This window comes from Dipodomys spectabilis, unplaced genomic scaffold (assembly GCF_019054845.1).
Source record: "Dipodomys spectabilis isolate Male_0828 unplaced genomic scaffold, ASM1905484v1 ptg000600l, whole genome shotgun sequence".
NCBI lineage: Eukaryota > Metazoa > Chordata > Mammalia > Rodentia > Heteromyidae > Dipodomys > Dipodomys spectabilis.
Genome location: NW_024871277.1, coordinates 2,734,991 through 2,758,186, shown reverse-complemented (window position 1 = coordinate 2,758,186; position 23,196 = coordinate 2,734,991). Strand labels below are relative to the sequence as shown.

Sequence of the window (23,196 nt, the reverse complement as noted above, 5' to 3'; positions counted from 1 at the left end):
CGCTCACACACATGTAGTCACACACCACACTCACACATACATACTGAGGTTATTTTGTGCTGTTTTAAGAATCAAAGAAAGGAGAAAGTTTTTCTCCTCCACCAAGCTTTTGTTTGGGGTTTGCGCTTGCATTTTCTTCACGGAATGGAGGCCTCCCATGAGGCCTGGCTTCTACTCTGAGACCTGGAAGACATGGAGGTCCTGCTGGTCTGCCACAGAACTCCTCCAGGGGGGACTCAAAATATCCCCAACTCCTGATTAGGTGATTAGGTCTTGTGGGAAGCATGGGGCCAAGTCTCCTGTGCAGACATTTTATGCTAAAAAAGAAGTAGGCAGATTGAACCCTTATGTCAAAATGAGATAGATTACAGTAATCAATTGGTGACATCTTTAAGCGGTACCATATTCCTCCCCTACATCCTGTCCCCAGGGACAGCTCCCCTGAGGCCCCTTTCCCGAATTATCGTTCATCCTATCGAACCTCCTTTCCTAGTTGAGAAAATGTACATTTAAGGTTGAATGACAGGCCCCAGGAATAAATAAGCAGCTTGTTCCTGTGTGTGTGTGTGTGTGTGTGTGTGTGTGTGTGTGTGCAGGAATAAATAAGCAGCTTGTTCCTGTGTGTGTGTGTGTGTGTGTAAATGTGTGTGTGTGTGTGTGCGTGTGCATGTGTGTGTGTCTTGGGACTAGGAGTTGAACTCAGAGACTGGGCGTTTCCATGAGGTAGTCTCTACCACTTAAGCTACAGCTCCAATTCTGGCTTTTTGGTGATTAATTGGAACTAAGCATCTCATGGCCTTCCTTGCCAGGGCTAACATCAAGCTGAGGTCCTCAGATTTCCACCTCTTGAGTTGTTAGGATTATAGGTATGAGCCACTGGTACCTGGCAGAGGGTGTTCTTAGCAAGCTTAATTTTGCTATTTTATTTATTAAAGATAATAAATATAGGTGGAGCCTCTCAGCTTTATTCATCTTTGTGTCTTAAAGTTATTCCTACTTGAAGGAAGGAAACGGGAAACACCATGAAATCCATATGGTATGTGAGTTCCCAGACAGGATGTATTTGGATCTCTGTCCTCAAGATTAGAGCAGACAATCAAATATGTCTCTTCTGATCTTTTTCTTTTTGGTTGAGAGACTGGGACTCTAACTCAGAACCTGACCCTTAGTTCATTGATTGGAGCTTGACCAACTGCACCATACCTCTGACCTCTCAGATAATATCTCTTAAATTTTAAATCAAAAGCTGTTTTTTAAGGTTAAAATGACTATAACATCTTATTTTTAGTGCTTATTTTTATTTAGAAACCTTGTTATGAAAAAGTAGTAAAGAGGGGCTGGGAAGGTGGCTCAGTGGTAGAGCGCTTGCCTTGCAAACATGAGGCCCTGGGTTCGATTCCTCAGCACCACATAAGCAAAAAAAAAAAAAAGCCAGAAGTGGCACTGTGGCTCAAGTGGTAGAGCGCTAGCCTTGAGCTGAAGAGTTGAGGGACAGTGCCTAGGCCCAGAGTTCAAGCCCCACGACTGGACCCCCCCCAAAAAAAGTAGTAAAGAATCCATTAAAATCAATAATAAATAATGCCATAAAATATGATATATCTGATAATATAACTTATACCTTCTTATACATAATAACTATTCACATAGATTATGGACTGCAAATAAGTGCATGTAAGAACTACTTCTAGTACCAGTCTGCTGTTGATTATTTTTGGGACAACTGAAGACATGACATTAGGCCACGTGACCCTTGGCCTTCTTTGTGGGGGTGTACTGAATCAGACCAGGCTGAGCTAGGCTGTGCTAACCAATCTTTCTTGAGTAATCCAGATGTCATTTATGTCTTTCATATAACATGATCTTGTGAAATAGACATTGAAATACATACAACTTTGTTTCAAGTTGCCACAGCAGAGAAGGAAAGAATTTTTAGGTTATTTGTCCTGAAAAATAGGAGGTATTCCATTTACATAATTTGCCCATTGTCTAGAACTAGTTTCAAAGTCACCCCTCACTCCAAGGGATGAGAGAGAGAGAGAAAGAGAGAGAGAGAGACATTTAGTGAGGAGAACAGGTTTCTGGCATAGATGGTTAGATGGCAAATACAGTCCCAACCTAGATCTATTTTTTTTGTTGTTGGTTGTGGGGCTTGAACTCTGGGCTGGACACTGTCCCTCAGCTCTTCAGCTCAAGGCTAGCACTCTACCACTTGAGCCACAGTGCCACTTCCGGTTTTTTCTGCTTATGTGGTGCTGAGGAATCGAACCCAGGGCCTCATACATGCAAGGCAAGCACTCTACCACTAAGCCACCTTCCAAACCCTCAACCTAGAGAATTAATGTACTATTAATAGAACAATTAATGTACTAAACAATGTATTATTGTTTCTTGTCTGGAAAAACAATCTAAAAAGGCTTGGTAGAGAAGCATGGCTTTTGCTGGCTTTCCTAGGGTAAACAGCCTCTAGAAAAGTGGTATTAGGAAAAGGGAGATGTCATGATATCATGCAAATAAAGTTACAAATCAAGTTCTAAATAGGTTAGACATCGCTTTGGCTAAAAATCATAGGAAGCCATTGGTGAAGGTTGAAAGACGTCTTTAGACATTTTGTAGCAATCATGTACATCATGATAAAAAGCTTATTCTATACACAAACTTAATGCAAGTATTTGAACTTGAATTGATATGAAGAGATAGGAAGGGACAAACCAGCCTTGCAGTATTGAGCATGAAGTTCTCAAACCTGGTAAAGGAATTCATATAGCTGATTAGCAAAGGAATAGTTGTATAGTCATATTGATAATAGAGTTGCATGGCTGATTTGTAAAATATAGTCACATAGATGATTAGTAAAAGAACCAGGATTTAAATGCATGTTTTCTGATTTCAATGTCAGGTTTGTGCATCATAAAATAATTTTGGAAATTTATCTGGAAATAATGTGCAGGGGTAGATGGGGGCACTAGAGTTAGGGAGACCAAGGTAGGTAATTTCATATATTTTCTTTCTAAATGGGACAGGTACCTGCACCAGGCCAGTTATTGAGAGCAATGGAAAATGACTGACTTGGGACTTCAATTCTCTATACCATGCAATCAATGTTCTCATGGAGACTCATAGATGTTTATCACTTTTATTAATCTCAGAGCATTTGATTTCTTTGGTTTTTCTATATCTTTTTTCTGTTTTCTATTTAATTCATTTTTTTATCTTTAGTATCATTTGTTGCAATTGCATTGCTGGGCTAGCTTCAAACCAAGATCCTTGGATCTCAGTGTCCTGAGTAGCTAGGATGATAGGCATGAGACACTGATGCCCGGTGAACTCAAATTTATTTAGCAAGGGTCTGGGGTTTGGAAGTCCAAAACCAAGGCACTGTCTAATTTCATCGTGTGGCTTCCAGTGATTTGTCTGTAATCCTTCTTTAACTTCCCCTTGCAGAGTTTAATTGAAGCCACAATACTAGGTAATAATGAACCTTCCAATTGCAATATTTACTCATGTTTTAAAATAAAAGCTCCTTCTTTTACTTAAGTGTGTGTGTGTGTGTGTGTGTGTGTGTGTGTGTGTTTGAGTGAGTGCCTGCTGGTTCTGCGGCTTGAACTCAGGACTTGCCACTTGTGCTTGGCTTTTTCCACTCAAGTATGGCACTGTCCCACTTGAGTCACAGTTCTACTTCTGGCTTTTTGTTGATCAGCTGGAGGTAAAAGTCACTCACATTTGTCTGCCTAGGCTGGCTTCCAACTTCCATCCTCAGATCGCAGCTTCCTGAGCCACTGGGATGATCAGGAGCTTGATAGGATTGTAAAGAGGGACAATAAAGTAATGCATGGATGTGGCAGAGCACCTCAGTGCCCTTGGTGAAGGTCATTGCATTTCATCAGGGCCCACCTGGGATTCATCTTCCTACTCCCTCAATCAAGCCCAGAGTTCTGAACAGGATCTATGCAGACTATGCTTACCGACCGAGCCAACTTCATTCCTTGTTATTGCTTGCTGTGTATCCTTCCTTGTTTCAAAGGAATCTGCTAGAATCTACCTTTGCTGGAGCCATTACTAATATCTCTGGAATGTCTTCTCCCTGTATTCAAAGCCCGAATGCCATGCCTCTCTCTACAAGGTTCTCTCTAATTCTATTAGCTGAATGAAATCTCCACGCTGTAATTTTCATGTAATCTATTTAAAATACCATGTAGGTTCCCAGCCCCTATCCCAAGAGATACTGTTAAATTATTTCTCATTCTGTGGATTGCAGAATAATCTTTGGAATAACGAGTATATACCTGCTCTGGCTTGCACATATTTCAAAGAAATTCACATTTCACTGTAGCACGGTTTTTAAAATTAAAGGGGTAGTTGGCACAGCCAAAGAAGGAAGTAGCAATTTTTTTTTTGTTGTTGAGGGAAAGAGAATAAATGAATGTTTCTCAGGTCTGGGAAAATGAAGACATGAATGCTCTGAAATCATTTCCAAGACAGGCTGTGAGGGAGTCACTTAGACTTGGGTTCGTGCTTTTTTTTGTAAATGGAAAAATGGATGTGTTGTTTTAAGCCACCACATACTTTAGGCCTCCTTAATATGTGCAATATGCATAAAAGTTTCCACTGTAGGCTTTCACTTAACATTTCTTTATAGTTATGTCTCCTAAATTTAATTCTGTATATCCACATACAATTATATAATTATCATTTGGCTTTTGAAGCCTGTTTTTTTATGGTGGTTGAAAAGTTACTTTATGTTTTTTTCATTTCTGAAGAAGTAGAATTATGGGGATTTAAATCTTTTTCTCATACTAGAGCTTTCTATAATCTTTGACATTTTGGAAGTTTGTATTTTTACATTGATTACTTTTATTATATTAAAATTATCTTTAAGTAGTTGTACGAAAGGCTTTCAATTCAACATGTGAGTTTATGAGTACAAAGTATCTAGATCAGGGGATAGGAAGGTGGCTCAGTGGTACAGCGCTTGCTTTGCATGCATGAGGCCCTGGGTTTGATTCCTCAGCACCACATAAGCAAAAAGAAAAAAAGCCGGAAGTGGTGCTGTGGCTCAGGTGGTAGAGCGCTAGCATTGAGCTGAAGAGCTGAGGGATAGCGCCCAGGCCCAGAGTTCAGGCCCCTTGACTGGACCAAAAAAAAAAAATCTAGATCAATATCACCCCTTCCATCATCCTTCCTCATCTCTCCCCACTTCTCAACCCCCTCGAGTTATCCAATTCCATGTTCACATATGTATATTTTCACATATACACATTCTCCATATGTACCATTGCCCTCTTGCCACCCAACAACACATATTTCAGCTTTTAAGAGTTACTTTAGGGGCTGGGAAGGTGGCTCAGTGGTAGAGCGCTTGCCTTGCATGCTTGAGGCCCTGGGTTTGATTCCTCAGCACCACATAAGCAAAAAGAAAAAAGCTGAAAGTGGCGCTGTGGCTCAAGCGCCAGAGCGCTAGCCTTGAGCTGAAGAGCTGAGGGACAGTGCCCAGGCCCAGAGTTCAGGCCCCACAACCGGACACCCCCCCTCCCTTCCCCTAAAAAAGAGTTACTTTAGTTATTTTCTTACTTATACTTGATTAGAGGAATTAAGCAACATAAAAGAACATGTAGCATACTAGTGTAGCAATACAAAAACACATTTCTTGGTCAAGCCTTGTGTTGAATCCCATTTCTCTCCAAAAGCCTCACTTTCTTCATCTATAAACTGAAGCTGATACCCACTTTCTAAATTTAATAAAACAACATATCACAAACAGTTCTTGCCCTGTTTTTACCTGGTGGAGGCAAACACAAGTACTCTGAGCTATTGAAAATGGAATGAAAGACTCTGAAAGGTTAATAAAAAGACTTTGAAGTTTGTGCATTGACAGGAAATTTAAATCTCAACCTTTCATAAACCTATATAGTGTACAAATTATTATCCAATTGTATTAGCATTTTAGAGTGGCAATAATTTTTATTATCTCATGCCACCTGGTGTCTTTTCCAAGTTACTGCAACTATAACAGTTACCAATAAAAATAATCATAGCTAGTATTACTGATATTTTTCCATAGGTGAGGCACATGTAAACTTCTATGTTATATGTTAATTAACTCAAATACTTACTGAGAAATTGCTGTATACCAGTAGCTTTTATAAAGTATATATTGTTATCGTGACATCTCTCTAGAGGAGTTTTTTTTTTTTTTAACTATTTTGGGGGACAGTACCAAGGTTTGAACTCAGGGGACTGTAAGTTTGCTTGTAGATGAATTTCAATGTTTTATTATAAGAGTCAGAGGGGTTAAATGATGTACCTAAGGACTCATCCAGAAATGGAAGGGCTGACCTTACACTGATAGCTCTCATGGCCTCTATAGTATACAATAATTAATCTGTCCTAATGGATTTGTGTCATAATTTTTTCTTTTATAAAATGTTGCTTCCAATGAAACAACATTATCAGTATTTTTTTTATAATATGGCTACTTTCTTTAGGGTTAATCTAAATATTCTTTCAATTTAAAATTCTCTATTAGCTTTTTATCTGTTACCCCCCCCCCCCCTCTTATTTTGGCTAGTTCTATGGCTTGAATTCAGTGTCTGGGCACTGTTCCTGATCTTTTGTGCTCAAAGCTGTTGCTCTATCATTGGAGCTACAGCTCCATCTCTGGCTTTCTGTTAGTTGACTGGAGGTAAGAGTCTCATAACCTTTCCTGCCCAGCCTGGCTTTGAACTGTGACTTTCAGATCTCAGCCTCCTAAGTAGCTAGGATTATAGGTGTGAGCAACCAGAACTTGGCTATCTTTTCCCTTTTGAAAGGCTTTTAGGGATTATTTCAGGGATTGAAATATTCATTCTTAACATATTACTGTCTACTTCAATCTAACATCATATTCCATATATAATTCCATATCCACTATAATTATAATTCCATATATAATTCCATATCTACTATGAGAACCTTGAATAGCACAATTCCATTGACACCATTATTTATACTACTGTCATGCGTTTTACCTCTAAGTAATAAACCTCACTAGACAAGACAATGCTATAATTTTTTTCTTGAAATAGTCATCTTTTATCATTAAGAAAATTTAAAATATGATAGCATTTCATTTATCTTTTTATTTTAACTATCTGACCATTTTATTTCCTTTTACTGGATAGCATTTTTTTCTTTTATTTCTTTCTTAGGATTCTTCTCTTTTCTTTTTGGCTAATTTAGATAAAGTTTGTTGATTAAAAGAACTGTTTTTGTGTTGATCCTAGGGCTTGAACTAAGGGCCTGGGCACTGTCCCTGAGCTTCTTTTGCTCAAGGCTAGCACTTTACCACTTAAGCCATAGCACCACTTCCAGCTTTTTCTGTGTATGTGGCACTGAGGAATTGAACCCAGGGCATCATGCAGCTAGGCAAGCACTCTACCACTAAGCCACATTCCCAGCCTGATTTCTATTTCTTATGTAATAAACTGGAAAATTTAGAAGAAATGCTTAAATTTCCAGATCCATTCTACTTACCAACACCTAATAAAGAGGACATAAGTCACTTAAGCAGATCTATGTCAAGCACTTGAATTTAGAGCTCTAATAGTCATCCACCAAACAAAAAAAACCAGACCTAGACAAATTCACTGCCTAATTCTGTTGGACATTTATAAGGACATCAGTACTCATTAAATGAATCTATAAACTAGAAAGGGAAGTCCTGCTTCTAAATTAAGTCTGTGAAACCAGTGTTACCTTGATACTGAAGTCCAATAAGGACACACACAAAAGAAAATTATAGATAAATCTTGGAAGATGTAAAAATTCTCCATAAAATACTTACCAACTGAATTCACTAACACATTGAAAAGATTACCTACCCTGACCTTTAAGGCTCAGTGCTAAGTTGATTCATCCCAAGGCCGCAAGGATGATTCAACATTCACAAATCAGTAACTAATCCAGCACACCAAAAAAACCCCAAACAAACAACAGGACAAAAACCACATGATTATCTCAATAGAGCTCCCCTATGACCCAGCAATCCCACTTTGGGGCATTTACCCAAATGATCACAAACAAGACCACACTAAAGCTACCAGCACAACTATGTTTACTGCAGCATTGTTTACCATAACTAAGATACGGAACCAACCCTGATGCCCCTCAGTAGATGAATGGAACAAGAAAATGTGAGATCTATATCTATATCTATATATCGTCGAATTCTATGCCTCCATCAGAAAGAATGACATCACCCCATTTGTTAGGAAATGGAAAGACTTGGAAAAAATTATATTAAGTGAAGTAAGCCAGGCCCAAAGAAACACATCCTACGGTTTCCCTTGTTTGCAATAACTAGTATATGTCTGGGACAAGCAGAAAAGGTCAAAAGCTATGTACATATGGCCAGATAAGATGATGTTAAGTGAAATGAACCCCAAGATAGGGACACAAGTAGTTTTTTCTTGCTTGCTATTGTTCCTAACGTATTTATAATGTACCCTGTGATTTTTTTTTGTTTCTTTGTATGTTCCTCCCCAATGGTGTAACCCCTATTTTTACTGTATTTGATGTTAGTGCCCTCCATCTTGTATATAGACTTCTCTAACTTGGGGAGGGGAAGGGAAAAACATAAAATGCTTAAATAGGGATACAGGTTGTACAAGTCACTATGTTGAAAAATGAACTTTACAATTTAGGTGGGGAAGAGGGGGGAGTGTAGTTGTGGAGGTGGGAGGGAAGGGAGGGTAGGGGATAAACAAAGGAGGAGGTAACAATGCTTGATAGGAAATGCTTGATCACGTAACTGTAACCCCTCTGTCCAGTATTTTTACAATAAAAATGTATTAAAAAGCCTTGAAGAAACTAGGAAAAAGAAAAGGATATATCTCAATACAATAAAAAGTGATGTAAAAAAAAAACCCATATAACATTATCCTAAATGTTAGAAAAATGGAGGAGAAAGAAACAGGCTGGGCTATCCATTTGATCAGCAAGGACTGTTTATTGAGACACAGCAGCGAGAGGCAAACCACCTTCCCCCAGAGAGTAGAAGTTGTGCAAGGAGGTGGGGTTGGAGTTGGGCTTTTACTGGGTCTGAGCAAGAAGACAGAGGCTATTGAAAAGGCTATTAGGGCTGGGAAGGCAGGAACTTTCCCTTAGGACCACAGTGGAATGTTCATGGCTATGCTGGGGTGGGATTGACCTACCTGTGTCAAGCACAGCTGTGCATACTAGGGGTTTTGCCTGATGACTCTGGGATAATAGGGTGGGGATCAAGCTTTCATAGCCCATCTTTAGATGCATAAGAAGATTGGGCCAAGAGGGGAGAGGTAAGTCCTTCACAAAATAGGGGGAAATTGTTGTATGTTTTTGATGAATTGATCACTTTACATTCTTTGTCCTGACTAGTTTTGATTTGAAGTATACTTTGTTAGTTATGAAAATAACTACTGCTATTAGTTTGTGGGCTTTATTTTCTTAGAATATCTTTTTCCACCCTTTCACTTTAAGCATAAATTTGTCTTTGCCAATGAGATGTGTTTCTTATAGACAACAAATGGTTGAGCCTTGTTTTCTAATACAGTCCAGTAATCTTCATCTTTTGATTGAAGAATGGAGACCATTAATTCTCATAATTATTACTGAAAGGTTTGTAATGATTCCTTCCATGTTGTTTTGTGTAGCATTTGATTGTTCCATGCCCTCCCTCCATTTGCTTTTCTACTTATTTAGTGATTTTTATTTTTTCCAGTGTTTTTGGGGTTGTCTTTGTCATCTTCTTCTGTGTGTAGTATTTAAGTGTCTTCTAAAATGTTGGCTTAGTGATTAGAAATTCCTTTACTTTTGTTTTCATGGATATTTTAATTTTATCTTATTTAATTCACCTGTAATTATGGTGTGCACTCAGATATTTATGCATGTCTTTTCTTCTCTCTCTCTCTCTCTCTCTCTGGCTAGTAGTGCTATACCACTTGAGACACAGCCCCACTTCCAGCTTTTTGGTGGATACTTGGAGATATGAGTATCATAGACTTTCCTGCATGGGCTGGGTTTGGACTATGATTCTCAGATTTCAGACTTCTAGGGAGTTAGGATTACAGGCAGATGTGGTTTGATCCTACTCATGGTAGGTGATGTGAAATGGTATCTCACTGTGGCTTTGAATTACATATTTCTATTTTTTGTCCATCATGAGGCTTGAACTCAGGGCGTGGACTGTCCCTGAGCTCTTTTGCTCAAGGCTAGAGTTCTATCACTTTGAGCCACAGCTCCACTTCTGGTTTTCTGGTTTTGAAGATAAAAGTCTCATGGACTTTTCTGCTCTACCTGGCTTTGAACTGTGATCCTCAGATCTCAGCCTCCTGAGCAGCTAGGATTACAGGTATGAACCACCAGCACCTGGTTGAATTATGTATTTCTAATGATGAATGTTGTTGAACATTTAAAAAACACTTTCTGGCCATTGGTGTATATTCTTGAAAGAATCTCTATTTATAATATTTGCCTGTCTCTTTTATATAGACTTTTTGAGCACTTTAATTTTAATGTTTTTTAGTTTTGAGACAAAGTTTTATGAGCATATATTAATTGTATATCATTCATATACACTTGTACGCACACATACACATGTGCACACACACATGTCTCTTGCATATAATAATTGTATAATTATTAGCATATATTAATTGTATAAAGGGTTTCATTCCATACATATATGTAATATCTTTTGCTTTTAAATTTTAATATTTTACTGAAATTCAAATCTCTTATGAGGGGGTTACATCTATTTTAAGTGCCTTCCTGATCATTCACCCCTCCCCTCATTCTCCTCCATCTGTGGGTTCCCTCCCCAGACCCATTTCCTATTTCCCATTTCCCTCATCACCTATGGACCTTGAGTATTCTGCTGTATTTGCACTCTGTTCCCTTTTTCATTCATCCACCCCCTCCCATTACTCTCTCTTACATCTCATTTTATAGCAGTTTTAGAATCACTGAAACACTGCAACAAAGGGCACAGAGTGTTCCCATATGCTTCCTGCATAAACACTGCTCTAACAGCCTCCTCGGTGATACATGGTCACCATGGCATGATCCACTTCGAACACTATTGTCAGCAAGAGTCCATAGCTGATCTTGGGGCTCCAGCTTCTTGTTCATTCATTCATTCACTTCCTGCAGTAATAGGGTTTGGACTTAGAGCCTTGGGCCTTGCTACAGGACTCCACCTCATTTTTATAGATGCCATGGGTTTCAACAAAAGTATAACGACATGGTGTACACTTGTCCACTGTAAAGTACAGAATGTTTTAATTGCTTGAAAGCCCTTCTGTACTCTGCTGTTCACCCATCCCTTTCCCAAACTCCTGCAACTGCTGCTCGTTTTATTGTCTCTACAGTTTTGCCTCTTCTAGAATATCATGCAGTTGGAATCCTACAGTAGGTAGTGTTCTCCGATCGCCTTTTTTGATGCATTTAGGTTTCCTCCATACCTTCTCAGGGTGCTTGAACTCAGGGCTTAGGCACTGTCCTGAGCATTTTTGCTCAAGACTAGCACTCTACCACTGTCACTTCCAGTTTTCTGGTGGTTAATGGGCAAGAAGAGCCTCATGAACTTTTCTTCCTGGGCTGGCTTTGAACTGTGATCATCAGATCTCAGCCTCCTGAATAGCTAGGATTATAGAAGTGAGCCACTGGCACCTGGCTTGTGTGTGTGTGTGTGTGTGTGTGTGTGTGTGTGTGTGTGTGTGTGTGTGTGTGTGTATAAAACACATACATCTTACCACTGAATAATGTTCTGTTGTCTGGAAGCCCCATAGTTTACATCAGGCATGCTTCCAGGTTTTGGCAAATGTGAATGCAGCTAGATTAAATATTCTGTGCAGGTTTTCCTGTAGCTATGAGTTTTCAACTAATTTGAGCAAATATCAAGGGGCATAATTGCTGATTTACAAACTAAGATAGCTCTTTGCCCCTCCCTCCTTCCCCTTCTTTTCCTTTCCTTTCCTTCCTTCCTTTTCTTTTCCATAGGGGGTCTTACGATATAGCCCTGGCTGGACTTGAACTTGCCACCCTTTTGCTTCAGTATCCAGAGTCTTGAGTATACACTATCAGGCCTGGCTCTTTGCCCATTTTAAGATATATAATATATATCATTCATATACATTTGTATGCACACATACACACGCGTACACACACACACACATCTCTTGTCACTGTGAATTTCTAGTCTCCCTCAAGTTCTCTGGACCTGTGCACTCCACCTGCATCACTCCTGGCTGTGAGGAGCAGTCCCATGCTCTCATGCGAGCAATCTCACACCAAAGACTTCACCATACCCCTGCAGGCTCATCTACAAAGAAAGGGTTTTGGCTCTTTTCTACTCTGTGGTGGTACCTCCGCACAGTTAAAGGTGGGAGAGTCAGGCTCTTGAGTCAGTATGCCTTTATTTATTTGTTTGTTTGTTTTCTGTTGCTGTCTGAGGGGTTTGATTCAGCACCTGGGTGTTGTCCCTGAGGCTAGTGTTCTACCATTTGAGCCACAGTTCTGCTTCTGGGTTTTTTTTTTTTTTGTTGTTGTTGCCTATTTGGAAATAAGAGTCTCACAGACTTTCCTGCCTGGGCTGGCTTCAAACTGAGATTCTCCAATCTCAGCCTCCTGAGTAGCTGGGATTGTAGGAGGGAGCCACTAGTGCTAGTTAATCTGTTGTTTGGCCTCAAACTCTGAGCCTTAAGTCATTCAGGTTCCTGAGAGCTAAGATTCAGAAACCAACTTTTCCTTAACCTCTTTCCTCAAATGATTGTATCTTAGGTCAGTTTTAAAATCCACTTCAATTCAAAAGCAAGGGTGTGATTCCTTTCCTGTCTGCCTCTCCCGATGCCTCTGTGTGACTCTGAGTGGGGCAGGTGCTGGGGTCTAATGTTGTCATGCTGTAAAATATGGTTTGGCTCTGGCAGATGGTTGTCTAAGAGCAAGCCTGGGTTTAAAGGTGAGCCTGCTGTTCCAGCTTAGGACAGGTATCATTCTGGAATGGGAACAGTCACTTTGATTCCTAGTCTGGCTTCTCAACCACAGGTTTTTTTTTTTTTTTTTTACTTGTCTAAGGGAGGTTATAGTGTCAGAAACCCAGTTCCAAGTACCCGAGCAGAGCAGGACATCCACGTAAAGAATGCTGCCATGTCTCATCAAATCCCAGGCCTCAAACACAAATAGCATGGCAAGACTTCAGCATAGCCACCTTTTCCACTGGGCCTTAGGAGATGACTGCAAACCCAGTTGCTTGCATTTCCTGGTGGCACTTAAAGATATCCTGAGACATTTCCCTATACCTTACTCATTACACTTGCGAAATTCCCTATAAGGACACTGAGTTTCTCATCTTAAAATCAAAAGAATGTGACTAGGGAGGGAGATGGCTGAATTTTAATACAGATTCTGTGACTACTAGGCATCTGGGGCGAGGGTGGGAGGAGGTAAAGGAAACCCCTTACTCCCCAAAAAGCTGAGTTCTGGGAAAATTTGTTTTACACGCTTGGCATTGTCATTACAGCCTGCGTACAGTTGAAAGTCCAGATGAAAGTCCAGATGTTAAATCTCCAAAATCTCTTTAGTCTGTTTACTCTACTTCTCCTATATCTTTCTCTGTATGGAATTTCAATCTTTCTTCCTGGAATGCATCGTATTCTTTCATGCCAATGCGCCATATACTCTTTCATGCCAATGTGCCATACTTTTTTTTTTCATGCCAATGGGCCTCTGTACATTTTTTCCTTTCCTGGAAGATCCTGCCCTCCACTTTTACAAATAACTGCTGACTCCCTCTAGTCTAGTCCTTTAAGTCTGCTCAGTCTTCTCTGTGGAAACATTCTTACCCTGCAAGAGCAGACGTTATTGGCTAATCTGTCTCTTTCCTCAACCTATTTTGCTATTTTAAAAGTGGAGTAAATGTTAATCATATTCATCTCTGTGGTGACTTTGGCTGGCACCTTGCAGAAATTCAGTAAGTTCTCCCTAATTCTTTCATTTTTTCCTTCAGGCCTGCATCATCTCAGGTCTTAATTTTGCGGGTAGTCTTATCAGTATATTAAGAAAATAAAACTTGATTTATTTTTTATCCTTGGCATAGCATTGTTAAATTAAACATTGACTGTGTAAGCTGGTTGCTCTTGTGAATTAAAATATAAATACCCTTTATGCACATGATAACAAAAAATATAACACACATTCAATCTCTACTCCATTAATACAATAGACATGAAACACTAAAACAACAACAACAACAAAACAAGGTTCAAAGATTCCCCTAAAGGATTACCCCTTCAGACAATGAAGATATGATTCTGGTTCTTCTTTGGGCAGTTTTAAATTTCTGCTTCTCAATTTCAATAACAAAACAATAATTGGTACATCTGTATGGTCTCCTCTTAGCCATTTTCTCTCCTCTGTCTTCTTGCAAGAACAAGAAAGGGCTGGAAGGCCAGGAATAGAGCATTCTTCCTTCTCTCCCTTCCTTTGCTATATTTTACTGCAGCTTACAAGTTCATCAACAGAGAAAGTTTTTGTTTTAATAGCTGGAGTTCTAAAAATAAAATCTACAAAGTTGATTATTACAAAGGCACAGTAACTACTCAAGCACTCCACATTTCTAAAATTATTTAGGGAAGGCTGGTCAAGTAATTTTTGCTGCATCTGAGCAAGATTGTCTCAATTTTTATTTGGTGGTTTTGTGCACGTGGGTTGAAATCTAAGTTTACCATTTTCACTGTCATCTAAACCTGGAAATAATGAAATCAATAAAAATCTATAAATACTTCATCAACATTTCACAGGGACTGTGATCGAAGAGCGGAGGCCGGGCACTGGTGCTCACACCTGCGATCCTAGCGACACGGGAGGCTGAGATCTGAGGATCGCGGTTCAAAGCCAGCCCGGTAAGGAAAGTCCGTGAGACTGTTAACTCCAATGAACAACCATACAACCGGAAGTGGCTCAAGTGGTAGAGCGCCAGGCCTTGAGCAAGAGCTCAGGGGACAGCGCCCAGGACAAGAGTTCGAACCCCACGACGTGATGTGCACGGCCCGGGCCCGCCCCCCGCCCCTCCGGATCTCGCTCTCTAGTGGACCCCCCCCTCTGGACCCCGCCCCCGCTGGAATCCGCACAGCTGACTCTAGAAGCTCCGCCTTCCGGAGCAATTTCGGGTTCTCTGTTCCCCCTCCGGCCGCGCCCGTCCGCCAGCTCCCTTCTCCGCACGCGCACAACCAGCAGACGCCACTCGGTCACCTTCCCCGCCCTCGATTCCTCACCCATGATTGGCTCGCTTCGTGGCACCGCCCCCTCATCCAGACCAATGAGGAAGCCGCCCGGGGCTCCGCCCACCTTGCCGGCAGCGTGGGACCGCCGGGCCTGCGAGCCGGGCGCGAGCGGGATGGCGGCGGCGGCGGCGGCGCCTGCGGGCTGGCTGCTGAGGCGGTGCGCGGCGGCCCCTGGGGGGCCCTGGCGCCAGCTGCGGGGCGCGGGGCTGGTGCAGGGCTTCTTGCAGCCCGCCTTCGCCCGGCAGGGGCCGGCCCCGAGGAGGCAAGTGGCTCACTTCACCTTCCAGCCGGACCCCGAGTCCCGGGAGTACGGTGAGCGCGGGGGCTCGGGGGTGCGGGGTGCCTGGGGGCCAGGGGTGAGCGCGAGGGTGCGGGGTGAGCCTGGGGTCCGGGGTGCGGGGTGAGCCTGGGGCCCGGGGTGCGGGGTGAGCCGGGGGTTCGGGGGTGAACCTGGGGTTCGGGGGTGAATCTGGGGTTCGGGGGTGAACCTGGGGTCCCGGGGTGAGCCTGGGGGCCTGGGGGTGCGGTGAACTGGGGGCCTTCCCCCTCTCCTCCTGTCCCCCCTCCTGTTCAGGCTGGGTCAGGGTTTGAACACCTTCCCTCCTGCTCCCCCCCCCCCCCCCCCCCATCTTGCTGTCCAACCTCCGTATCCCGGGTCTCTGTGTGATTTCCTCCTCCCCCATTTTTGGGCCTCAAGTTGCAGCCTCCCCTGGGGTGGTCGGGTGAGGGGAACTGTAGTCCTCAGGCCGCCTCCCTGTCTCTTCTCCATCCCAGGCCTGAGGCCTCCCTACAGCTTTCCTGGGACCCTGCACTAGTTTTGGGAAGTGGCATTAAAAGAAAGAGTCCCCTCGTTCACTGTAGTCACTCGTTTATTTTTCAGCTGGAAGGTAAGTGAAGGACTGAAGGACTGAGTGTCTGGAATTGATTTTTCCCAAGGACACAGAACAGGTTCTTCCTAGAGGTGGGAAGGAGTCCAGGTTTCCTATTTGAGCCTAGCCCCGAGCTTGTGTCTTGTGTCGGCCTTGCTGTTGCTTCTCCAAGGTGAGTCATGCAGGTGGCAGGAAGAGAAGCCATAGGAAAGGCACCGAGTAGATAGTACTGGATTTGAACTCACTTCAAGCCTGGGCATTGTCCTTTTGCTTTTTCCACTCAAGGCTAGCACTCTACCATTTGAGCCATAGCTCCATGCCTGTCTTTCTGGTGATTAATTGGAGATAAAAATTTTACTGACTTTCTTATCCAGGCTGGCTTTGAATCACGGTTCTCAGATTTAAACCTACTGAGCAGCTAGGATTACAGCTGTGAACTACCAGTGGGAGGCCTGAGATGATTTCTTCAGGATAGAATACCAAGGGCTCGGTTTCTCAGTTGAAAACATGAATGGTTTAATGGGTGTCATAGTGCATATGACCAGTTTATACTGGTCATATGGTCAGTTTATACTATATATCCCTTTTCTTTATACCCATCTGTGTAATAAGATGTATTATTTTAAATATACCTCCCCTAGGAGGTGGCCAGAAAGTCACAGCTCTGGTCTTCTGCCTGCAAGAAGAAGCTTTTTTTTTTTTTTTGTCCATCATGGGGCTTGAACTTAGGGCTTTGGTGCTTTCCCTGAGCTCTTTTGCTCAAGGCTAGCACTTTTATCATTTTGAGCCACAGCTCCACTTCTGGTTTTTGGGTGGTTAATTGGAGATAAGAGTTGTACCAGCTCTGCTGCCTGGGATGGTTTTGAACCACAATCCTCAGATCTCAGCCTCCTGAGTAGCTGGGATTACAGGCATGAGCCACTGGCACCAAGAAGAATTTCTTTACACCCATTATAGTGTTCCTTCATCCCTGTGTGGTGTTTCTGAACACCAGGAACCATTCACAGCTTCCAGGGCCAATAGGGAAACTGGGCAGAGAGAGCACATGGTTGCTCAGGGCCCAGGAGTCTGTGGGACCCCTGCCTGCTGCTGGTGCACATCTGGAAAGCTGAGCAAAGCATTGGTTGCTCGTGTGGTATGGTGAGGGGGCAGTCATTGGGATAGCCCTTGAGGGGAGGTGGGATGGATGAAGGGACATCTATTGCAAGTCTTGGGAGTCTGGACAGTCTAGGAGATGTGGGAGTCTGGAGATGTGGGAAAAAACGTTTTGTTGGGGAACATAGCTAGTTGTTGAGACATCTTCCCAATGGCAGTGTGATTGATGGCAATGATGTCATGTGTTCATGGTGTTCTAGTGAGTAGACACTGCAGTCCAGCCTGTTTCAGGTCCTGAGTGAAATGCCGGGGTTTCTGTTGGGACCAGGAGGAGGAAGTGTCGTAGTTCACAGGCCTAAGCCACAAAGCAGGCAGTGCACAGGAGGACTGACCTCTGAAGCTGAAGCTGGTGGGAGAGACCTTCATGATCTGAACACAGACCTGATTTTCTCTAGTGGGAGAGACCTTCATGATCTGAACACAGACCTGATTTTCTCCAGTGGGAGAGACCTTTATGATCTGAACAGACTTGATTTTTTCCAGTGGGAGAGACCTTCATGATCTAAACACAGACCTGATTTTCTCCAGTGGGAGAGACCTTCATGATCTGAACACAGACCTGATTTTCTCCAGTGGGAGAGACCTTTATGATCTGAACAGACTTGATTTTCTCCAGTGGGAGAGACCTTCATGATCTAAACACAGACCTGATTTTCTCCAGTGGGAGAGACCTTCATGATCTGAATGCAGACCTGATTTTCTCTGGTGGGAGAGACCTTCATGATCTGAACGCAGACTTGATTTTTCTCCATCTGTTCAACTCTGAGTCCACTAGACCGGTGCTGAAGCATCCCCCCAGCACCCCCCCCCTCACATTGGTAGATTAAAAAAAATCCTACGCATTCCTTTCTCTTGTCAATTCACAATTTTGTATACTAAGAAAAAAAATTATTAACTGTATCGAAGCAACTGTCTGGGAGGCATTCAATATTAATTCAAAAGTACAGCAGACTTGAAATGAATGCCAGCTTTGATGTTTAGGCATTCATATTTTCCCTGAGTTAAGTGATGATGTTTTCTCATGATATTGGGTTTTGAACTTAGGCCTTTCGCATGCCAGGCATGAACATTGGGTGGATCCATGCCTCCAGCTGGTTTGCACTAATTACTTTTAAGATAGCATCCTAATGTTCAGGTTTAGCCATGTGCCTGCACCGTGATCCACCTATACTAGACTTTCTGTCGTGGCTGAGATTGGATGGCAGGTGTTCACCACTGTACTCAGTCTCTGTTCATTGAGTTGGTGTCTGTGCCCAGCAGTATAGATGTTTATTCCGTTTTTACTTACTATTTTTGTAGTACTGGGGTTTGGAGTCAGGACCTTATGTTTGCTACACAAGCATTCTATACTTGAGACAAGCCCCAACTCAGTTTTTTTTTGGTGGGGGGAGGGGTGGTAGGCTTTGAATTCAGGACCTTGTGCTTACTAAGCAGACAATCTACCACCCGAGCACTTCCACCAACCTCCAAGATTCTTACCTCTGAAAATCCATAACAGACAAATCAATAAATATATTCTTTAATGAAATATATGAAAAAGGTGAGAAAACAGTTTACCCTCAACCATTATTTTCTGAAATCAGGCAGCAGTAAATGATTTAAGAATAGAATTTGCAGAATGGAGAGGTATTCAAGGAAAGAATCTATGAAGTTATATAGCTCTAGTCTAGGAAAACTAACTCTGTAGCCATGGACCTAGGGTGTGATGATACATGCTTTGACATAGTGCCTTCCTGAATACATTCTTATCTCCACCAGAAATGAGACTACAAGCAGGGTATTGTTCTGGGCGCTGAGGGAAGCAGGTGCATTTCTGGTAGGTGATTGCCAAAGTTGGACACTTGGGCCGTCAGCACTATTCCAAGGCTCGGAGAAACACGTAGGCCTACTGGGCAGAATGTCAGAAAGCCTGGTTGGCGGAGGTTAATGGAAGGAGAAAGAGAGAGGGCCGCTGTGCTGTGTGGGCCTGGGATTAGAGGAGAGGACTGAGAAGGTGGTTCCTGGGGGAAGGATGACAGACCAGTGTCTCGTGGTCAGAGAGTTGAAGGAGAAGCTGTAGATGTTGGAATGCACACTGGGAATTAGACCTTGACTTTGTGCGCGCATGCAGGTACTAAGGCTTGAACTCAGGGTCTTGTGCTCTTGCTTTACCTTACTTTTCCCCTGAAGGCTGGTGGTCTGCCACTTGAGTCACACCTCCACTTCTTGCTCTTTGTTGGTTCATTGGAGATAAGAGTCTCCCAGACTTTACTTCCCTGGTTGACTTCAAACTGTGATTCTCAGATCTCAGCCTCCTGAGTAGCTGGGATTACAGGCGTGAGCAATTGGTGCCTGGCCCTAGACCTGGACTTTGGGGACCCAGTAGGTTACTGAAGAGCATGGCAGTGGACGGGACAGTGGCCAGCGAGCAGCAGCGCAGGGTGACTTCAGTCTCTCTGGATCACATGTCTGTCTGTGCTCTAAACAGTGCTTTTGGAGAGGAGTCGCCTGAAAGTTCTAGAATGATTGTGGGTAGCAGGCAGCACTTGGGCTACAATCAAAAGTCCATCATCAAGATGTTTCCCAGCGAAAACTTCGGAACTCTTTTAAGTCTTACTGTGCCATATACTGTAAATAATGCTAATGCTAAGAGGAAGCACACGGGCAAGACCCAGAATGTAACCTAGATTGTACTCACTGTGTCAGACACTGCTCAAGGTACTTCATATAATATATATCTGTATATCTATATGTATGAAGCTGTATATTATATCTTAATTGTTATTATAATTTAAATTATATATAATTTATATATAGTATTTGTATTATATACACACACACACACACACACACACACAATTTCTTTAGGAAGACAGGAGTTGGCTTCCAGAGATTCTACTTAAGCAGGAAGATATCAGGAAGGACTGACATGTTTAAGTGTGGGATTCTGGTGTCCAAACATGAGCATTTTTGAGCACTAAAGTTCATCTCTTTGTTTGTGCTCACTGTTTTATGTACAAGCTCACGTTTGGTAAATGACACTGGTCTAGAATGTGCTCCCAGACCCCTGGGAGCTCTTACTCATACCTTTTGGAACTTTCCATCATTTTTATTGTCTATGCACATTTAGTTATTTGATTATATTCCCCTTCTAAGAACAAAGGTGTCTGTAATTTGCTTAATTTGTGTGTTTTATCTGGGCATGAGTGGCCTCGTGTAGGGTATGCTACTACTTCCTTAGCTGTTCAGGAGGCTGAGATCCAAAGGATCATAATTCAAGGCCAGCCTGTGCAGAGAAGTCCATGAAACTCCCATTACCAAATTACACAGCAAAAAGTTGGGCTGGAAGAATGGCTCAGGTGGTAGAGTGCCAGCTGACAAAGCAAATTGAGCAAGTGCCAGGTCCAGTGTTCAAATCCCAGTACCAGCTTAAAGAAAAAGTGTATGTTTTGCTTTTTAAGCAAGGTCTGGAAAACTCTACTGTTTTTGAATCCTCCAGAGAGCCAGCCTCAGTGTAAATAATCTAGTAATTCCTGTGATGTATTCCTTCCCTTTCTCCCTGTGCAGGACCTCACACCTGCTCGGCAAGCTCTCTACCGCTGAGCTGTAGCACTGAGCCGAGTTCCCCTGTGCCTATCTTTGCACTTTGATTTTAATCAAGTTATTGACAAAGTGGTTATTTTTACTTTTCTACCAGGTATGACATTATATATCTTGTTTTTGTTTTTGTTTTGTCCCCCCCCAGGACAAACTCAGAAAATGAATCTTTTTCAGGCAGTCACGAGCGCCTTGGATAACTCCCTGGCCACAGATCCTACTGCAGGTAAACTCCATTTGTGTTGATTGTGTTAGCGTGTTCATTTCAGAAGATGTGGTTGTGACATTTCCCTGAGCTCAATAGTTTACTTTCTATCTGCTTCATTTTTTAAAAGACTTCATCAAATGATTAAGGTTAAATGATAAATTATACTATTCACACATTTTTAATCTACCCATTATTAATTAGTTCTCATGCATGTATCTATTAATGTGGGGCTACCATTTCATAAGTCAGATAATGAGTATGTTTCTTTTTTTAACACTTTTTTTTTGGGGGGTGGGGGCTGGTCCTGGGGCTTGAACTCAGGGCCTACGCACTGTCTCAGGGACTGCCTCTTTGTGCTCAAGGCTAGCACTCTACTGCTTGAGCCACAGTGCCATTTCTTTCTCTGGGTAGTTTATTGAAGAATCTCATGGACTTTTCTGTCCAGGCTGGTTTCGAACTGCGATCCTCAGATCTGAGTCTCCGGAGTAGCTAGGATTATAGGCACGAGCCACTGGCACCAGCCTGTACATTTCTTTTTTCTTTTGGACAGAGTTACCTCTTCTTTTCCTTTCTCTCAGTTCCACTCCCCACCCCCTCCCCTTCATCCTTGGCTACAAGTTACATAGGCCTTTTTCTGAATAGTGTATACTGAATATCGTGATTGCATTGTTCACCCTTCCTCCCTTCCTTTCTACGGCCTCCCAGAAGAAAAAAAAAAAACCCAAAGCAAAAGCAAACACCACTATCACCACCACTGCCATCACCACCACTACCACTACCAACTGAAAAACACGTTGTATTATGTTTCTTTTGGACCTGTCCTGGGGTATGAACTCTGGGCCTCTCACTCTTGCTTGGACTTTTCATTCAAGGCTGGTGCTTTTACCGCTTGAGCCATACTTTCACATCTGGCTTTTTGCTAGTTAGTCAGAGAGGATTTGTCTACCCAAATTGGCTTTGAACCTCGATCTTCATATCTCAGCCTCCTGAGCAGCTAAAATTATGGGTTTGAACCATCAGTATATGGCTACATTAACTTTTACAGTTAATGTATTCATATCAAGACTGCATTTTGATTTTTCTAGCATAGAGGAAAACAAAGTATTAGGTTTTGTTTTTTTTTTTTAAATAGATCTTTATAACAGGTTTGATTTTTTGGGGAAATATAGGGATTTGAGTGCAGGGCCTTGTCCATGCTAAGCTGAGCCATGCCCCAGGCCCTTTTCACTCTCCTTGTCTTGTAGTGGCTCCCATTATTTGAAAGCCTGGCCTGAACCTTGAACCTTGTATTTACACCTCCTGCCTACGGGGAATGATGGCAGTACTCTCTGACGCCAGCTGTATTAATTGAGATGAGAGTCTCTAAAGTTTCGCCTGTATTGCACTGTGATCCTCCTTCTCTCTGCCTTCCAAGTAGCTGGGATGATGGGCATGAGCTACCACACTTTCAACCTTTTTTTTTCCCCCACTTTTTTACATTGTCATGCAACTTGTCAGACTTTTTGTGCCCCTATCAATTTTAGTGTTTCTGAGACTTTTTTTTTTTTTTTTGGGTCCGGTTGTGGGGCCTGAACTCTGGGCCTGGGCGCTGTCCCTCAGCTCTTCAGCTCAAGGCTAGCGCTCTACCACTTGAGCCACAGCGCCACTTCTGGCTTTTTTCTTTTTTGCTTATGCGGTGCTGAGGAATCAAACCCAGTGCCTCATGCATGCAAGGCAAGCGCTCTACCACTGAGCCACCTTCCCAGCCCTCAATTTTAGTATTTCTGAATAGTTAATAGAGGCAACTTAATCTTCATCTTATAAATGACTGATACAAGAATATTTTACTCTGTTTTGTAAAATCTGTTACTTTTTTGTATATAGACCTACTTGGGTATACAAAGTGTGTGTGTATGTGTGTGTGTGTGTGAGACTATACTTTCTCTTGAGAATCCTTGCCTTGAAGATGAAAGTGTAAGCTTTTTGAGTGAGTGTGTGGGGGGATATAAGGGCTAGACTAAAGGATGACTGGGCCTTGATTTTGTTTGAATGCTGTCTGAGAATGGCAGACCCAGAGGAATAAAAATTAAAAAAGTGTTATTTTCTAGGGGGTACA

General features: G+C 42.4%; 1 protein-coding gene across 1 annotated transcript in view; it reads left to right on the top strand.

Annotated features, from left to right (window-relative positions):
• Positions 1–15,448: 15,448 nt before the first annotated feature.
• Positions 15,449–23,196, top strand: part of Bckdhb (branched chain keto acid dehydrogenase E1 subunit beta) — a 174,319-nt gene continuing 166,571 nt past the window's right edge. The window contains exons 1-2 of the mRNA XM_042671145.1: positions 15,449–15,605; positions 21,042–21,119. Coding sequence (XP_042527079.1) covers positions 21,056–21,119 — 64 coding nt within the window. The 5' untranslated portion in view covers positions 15,449–15,605; positions 21,042–21,055. The remainder of the gene's footprint in view (positions 15,606–21,041; positions 21,120–23,196) is intronic.